General features: G+C 40.2%; 1 protein-coding gene across 1 annotated transcript in view; it reads left to right on the plus strand.

The window, feature by feature from the left end:
- Positions 1–5,707, plus strand: part of LOC106941356 (disks large-associated protein 1-like) — a gene marked incomplete at its 5' end in the record, with an annotated part of 48,241 nt that overhangs the window by 14,681 nt on the left and 27,853 nt on the right. Inside the window, 2 exons of the mRNA XM_015024343.1 lie at positions 2,337–2,619; positions 4,917–5,041. Of these exons, the coding sequence (XP_014879829.1) occupies positions 2,337–2,619; positions 4,917–5,041 (408 nt within the window). The remainder of the gene's footprint in view (positions 1–2,336; positions 2,620–4,916; positions 5,042–5,707) is intronic.

Consider the following 5,707-nt stretch of genomic DNA (forward strand, 5'->3'; position numbering starts at 1 on the left):
CCCTAAATCTCGTCAGCGACAATAGGCGAGAGCGGTCCATGAGGCGTCTATCCTTATATTATGTCTATGGATGTAACACTCACAAACGTTCTCAATGAAAATAAATAAATATAGTCGTCCTTATTCAAATGTGTTTTGGAACTATTTTCTTTAGTGGATGTGTAAAGTGATTACTTCAATTCACCAACCTTTATTGGCAACGGTGCCAGAGAAAAATTAACAAAAAGGTTAAAAAGATTATTGAAAAAAGATATAAAAATAATCATTAATAGAAATGTTAAGTTTCATTTTATTTCACTTACGATGACGACTTGGAAAATGTTTGCAGATGAAAAAAAGATGCTCAAAATGTTCTCACTTGAGTTTTGTTTAAATTTATTTTCTAAACATTTTTGTAATATTTCTCACGATGGTCTGATCTGAACTATTTCTCCAAATAAGAATTAAGCCCTGCTGTAAAAAAGCTGCAATAAACACTATCGATGTATGAACATCCAATTGATAATAACATAAAATAAAATAAAGAAGGACAAAAGTCCACTCTGAACCAGGACCGAGTGAGCAGCAGAAGATTATGCACATTTAAAACAAATAATGTCACAAGAATGTTAGAAGACATCTGGGCTGTTCTAGTGTAAAATCATAAAAAGAAAAATGTTAGGAGTTCAAAGTGTAGCTTGAACAATACTGAACTGGTTAAAAAAATAAAGCATGACGCATATTTTGGTCTTCTAGAAGCCTTGTGTCATGTCAGTGTTAGTAAATGAGCCAGACACAGAAATCATGTAGTGAGCATGTTTTAGGTTCAAATACAATATGACCTCCAAGACGAGGTCACCATCCAAGAAGAGCTTTTCTTTTAGTAGAAAGAAAAGCTTAATTGTTTTTAAAATTTTATCAACTCCTTACCTTTTATCAACTCCAATATAGATCAGCTGAGTAATTGCCCTGGTGAAAAATGTCAGTCTGACATCTCTGGTAATTTTTTTCCAAGTTTTTGTAATCTTGCAGCTCTTGCTTTTGAGATATAGTGAAAATTTTGAAAGTGTCAGGGTATCCACATTGTCTAATCAGATTTTAACAATCTTTTCCCATTACACCACACAAAAAGGGCCTAAGGTCTACCTTTTCCTGCCCATGTCTAACCCATGTACGTTCAGCCCATGCTTATGTCATGTGGGTTCAATGCGGTCAGCCCACATGGGTTTCCCATGTTGAGCCCATGATAATGAAACTGCATGGGCCCCACATAGTGTTGCCCATTTCTGTCCCATCCCCAGTTATCCCACATAAAAAAGGAATGGGGCCTACATACCCATGCCCAGGTCCAACCCATGTACGTTCAGCCCATGCTTATGTCATGTGGGTTCAATGCGGTCAGCCCACATGGGCTTCCCATGTTGGGCCCATGATACTGAAACTACATAGGCCCCATATAGTATTGCCCATTTCTGCCCCATTCACAGTTAGCCCACATCACTGCTGAATGGGGCCCATACATTTAGCCCAAATTGGCCAGCCCATATGGGTCCCATTTTCAGTTACCATATTGGTCCCATACAGTTAGCCCATATAAAACCCATGTCCACTCATAACCCACGTAGCCCACAACAAGCCCAAGTGGGGCCCACCCAGGCATGCTGGCTGGGATGCTGGAAAAAAGGCATCAGCCCCCCTCTCTATCCCAGAATGATAAAAGTTTAGATAATGGATGGAAGATTGAAATGAATGCTTTGTTCTGGGTTGACTAGAATTTAAGCTGCATCACTTCTATCTGTGTGAGGAGGTCAGTGACCCTGACACTGCCAAAAAGACAGATTTGATCAATAAGACAAAAAGGAGGAACTATATTGCAATTTTGTAATTAGTAGCTGGGCATAAAAGATGTGACAGCTACAATCTCTTACAGGAGGTTATAGCTGTTATGATCACAGAGAGCAGACCTACAGCAGGTATCAGGATCTGGGGTTAGCATGGACTTCCTATATTAATCTTTTAAAATCAGTGTGACAGGTGACTCAGGTGACACTTGGGATGCAATTGAGACATCCCTATCTTTAACATATGGACTATTGAAAGTAAAAATATAGCATAGAGTATTATTATGCAGGAATTCCATTTATCAAAAATATTTCATTTTAGTATTGTTTATTTAACAGAAAATTTCTGATCTGTTAGTTCCAACATTTTATAGAAATGTTTCTGTGTGGAAGTAATCAAAAAAAGTCACATGGATATTGCCATGTAAGATATATTGGCTGGAATTTTACTGGTCCACCCATCCCCCCACACTCACCCTATGTGCCCCTCCTGCCCTCTTTCTTTCTTTTCTATAGCTGAGTGAGGTTGAAGTGAATGGGCAGATTGAGCAAGTATGTGAGCAAGTCTATAGTGAGATGCAATCTCAAGCTATGGACGCAGGCATGGATAGTTTGGAAACTATGGACACCCTGCCTATGCCAGGTTGCTTCCGTATGCGTAGCCCCAGTTATGTGAGGGCAATTGACCAAGGATGTGCCTCAGAGGATGAAGGACCAGGAGGAAGACCTCTGCTGCTACTTCCATCCTCACCACCACGCACAACTGCCACAACTGTCAGGACCATCCAAAGCAGCACAGGTGAGTGGCGATATATTAATAATCTAAACCTTAGCTTGGATTTTTGATACCAGTTTTCAAAAGAAAATAATGTGGTTCTTATCCACATGAACACATTGACTTACATGTAATCATTTTGAGGGTGACAGTTAAGGGAAGAGACATGAGAAGGAAAATACATCAGATGCATTGGCCGTCGCAACTGAAACAGAAGATCCGTCATTTCATCCATCATAATGGGAAACGTGAGATCTCTTCCCATCAAAGTGGATGAGCTGGCAGCAACAACATTCCATCAAAGGAGCTACCAGAAGTTCTGCCTCATCTGCCTGAATGAGAATCGTGCAACTCTGGACTCGCATGTAAACATGGACAGCTTTCAGACAGAACCAGGGAGAGCAGTAAGAAGAAAGGAGGGGATCTGGCTGTGTTTGTGAACGACAGGTGGTGTAACCAACAAAGAAATGCTATGAAGTAAGGACATCGAACTGCTAGATGTTTGTATGAGGCTGCATTATCTTCCTCTGGAATTTTCACATGATAAGGTGAACTCTGCTAACTCTGCTGCGGCCTGAGTTAGCAGCCAGTGGATATCGGACTCCCCAGTAGGAGGACATCCCCCACCACCAGTGGATACCGGACTCCCCAGGGGGAGGACATCTCCCTGGGGAGCTCAGAAGCTCTAACTTCTTTAGATTCCACACAGCAGGAAAACCATAAAGCTCTTTTGTGTGGGAAGAGCTCTGTCCTCCTGTTGAGGAGAATATCAACAGCATCATGGACTGCATTGACTTCTGTGTGGACAACATTGTCCCCATCAGGCAGGTATGGTGTTTCTCCAATTACAAGCCCTGGGTCAATAGAGGCTCATGCTCAATCATCTATGCTTCCTGGTGAGGTCTTTAGTGCATCCATTGCACAACATCTAGCCAGGACTTCTGAGGACAAGCTGGAGCTGTCAGGAGTAGACCACCACATGGGTATCCACCACCAGTGGATACCGGACTACCTCAATGGCCTCCCACACCTGTGTCCCTTTGTCTGCAGTATGGGGCCCCCACAGGGAACTGTGCTGGCACCACTCCTCGTCATCATCTACACTGCAGACTTCTCCATCAAATCTCCACACTGCCATCTGCAAAACCTCTCTGATGACTGCCATAGTCGGCCTCATCACAGGTGAGGACGACTCATAATACAGACAATGGACTGGAGCCAGCAGAACCAACTCTTGATCATCACCAAGGAACTGATGGTGGATTTCTGCAGGCGCACCCCCCTTATTGACGCCAGTGAACATCCAGGGAGTGGACACTGAGATAATGAACTCTTCTAATACATGGGTGTTCACCTGAACAATAACCTAGACTGAACTCATAACACTGAGGCTCTTTATAGAAACCCAACTATGCAAGTTGTGCACTTTGTTATTCATGAGGCCCAAGCTGTCTGAAGAACTTTTTACATTTCTGAACTATTTTCCATCATAATCAATGAGGTTGAATTTTATTAGAAAAAGACCCCAAAAGGCAAAACACTGGAATGTTTTTTTCTCTGTTAGATTTAATGACTTCTCTGTAGGGAACATGGCCTTGTGAAGAGAACATCTGCCATTTATTGACTTCAGACACATTCATCCACATCTTGGCCAAAAGCCATGAGCTGCATGTCAGTATCAGATCAATGTCAGCTTCCCATGCAGCTCTGTGTACACGCAACAAAAAAATGCATTAAAAGCGCAACACACTTCAACAACAACATATTGTAGCCACTCACAACTCACTTCATCTAAATGTTGTATAGTTGAAGTGAGCTGTGGCTTAGACGTCAAGTTTGAACTTGGCATCCAAGTCATGTTTCTAATACGAGATTAGAAATGGACATATTTATTATTCATGCTATAGCATGAATAATAATGAATATTATTCATGCTATAATAATAATATAATTATATAATAATAATAATAATAATAATAATAATAATAATAATAATAATAATGTTGTTGGATGAGAGGTGAAGTGCAAATAAGTTAAAAGAAACTAAAATGAACATAAATAAGGTACAAGAGGAGAAGTTCAGCTCATGTTGAGTTTGAAAGATAGAGATGGTTAGCAAAATGAATTGTGCTACACATGAATTAAAATAAAGTAAAAAAAAAAAAAAAAAAAAAGTAAATGTGAACATCAGTGCATTATAATATCAGTCAGATGACCTTCCCTGGGAAGGTGCAGAAAATTTGTGGATTTTGGTCACATCATACAATTTATATAACTAATTTCTTCTCTTTTTGTTCTGTCCTACCTTCTGTTTTTTATAGTATCGTCTTGCATTACTACCTATAAGAAAACCCCTCCACCAGTGCCACCACGAACCTCCACCTGCTCTACAGCCTCCAAGCCATATATCTCTATCACAGCCCAAAGCAGCACAGAGTCTGCACAGGTACTGAGCACCGCATCAGTAGTGATGCACTACACAGAGACTGATTTCAGACATTCACCTTCTTCCATCTTGCTTTGTCTTAGTGTGGGGAGAGTTGTGGAGTATTGTTTACCATCAACAGAACATCACTTTGTATTGTGGTACAAAACATTTTCACAAATGAAAACAAGCAACCCAATATCTGCCACATATATTTATGTTGTCTCTTTAGATTTTTGCGCTGTTATTTATTACTTCCTGTTTTTTTTTCTTTGTATCCTTTGCTCTTCCCTCCCACTCTGAGTAAGCAGATTCCTGAAGACCTGAAGGATCTACACAGTTCAAATCTGACCAGTGATTTAGAAATTATTTTTGGGCCAATTACTTCTTGGTTCTTTACAGAACAATATCAGAATTTCAAAATGTGAAAAAAAAAGTCACTTATCAAACAGAACCAGAGCAGTGATCTAAGATGTTGTCCCTATTGGTCAAATGAGCTGGAGCTACCTTATTGTTTTTTTAAGAGACCAGTAAAGATACCATTGCAAAATCTTTTAAACCTTCATGATTATGAAAATCTGAATACATCATGGTAAAAATCTGCTCCTGCAAATCAAGGCATTCGCTTCTCCTACCAAAATATGTCCAAATCAGCATAGTGTACAGCAGTACACTTTTGATATGCTG

The sequence above is a fragment of the Poecilia latipinna genome, unplaced genomic scaffold, assembly GCF_001443285.1.
Source record: "Poecilia latipinna isolate Pla-1442-1.1 unplaced genomic scaffold, P_latipinna-1.0 Scaffold3620, whole genome shotgun sequence".
NCBI classification, from domain to species: Eukaryota; Metazoa; Chordata; class Actinopteri; order Cyprinodontiformes; family Poeciliidae; genus Poecilia; species Poecilia latipinna.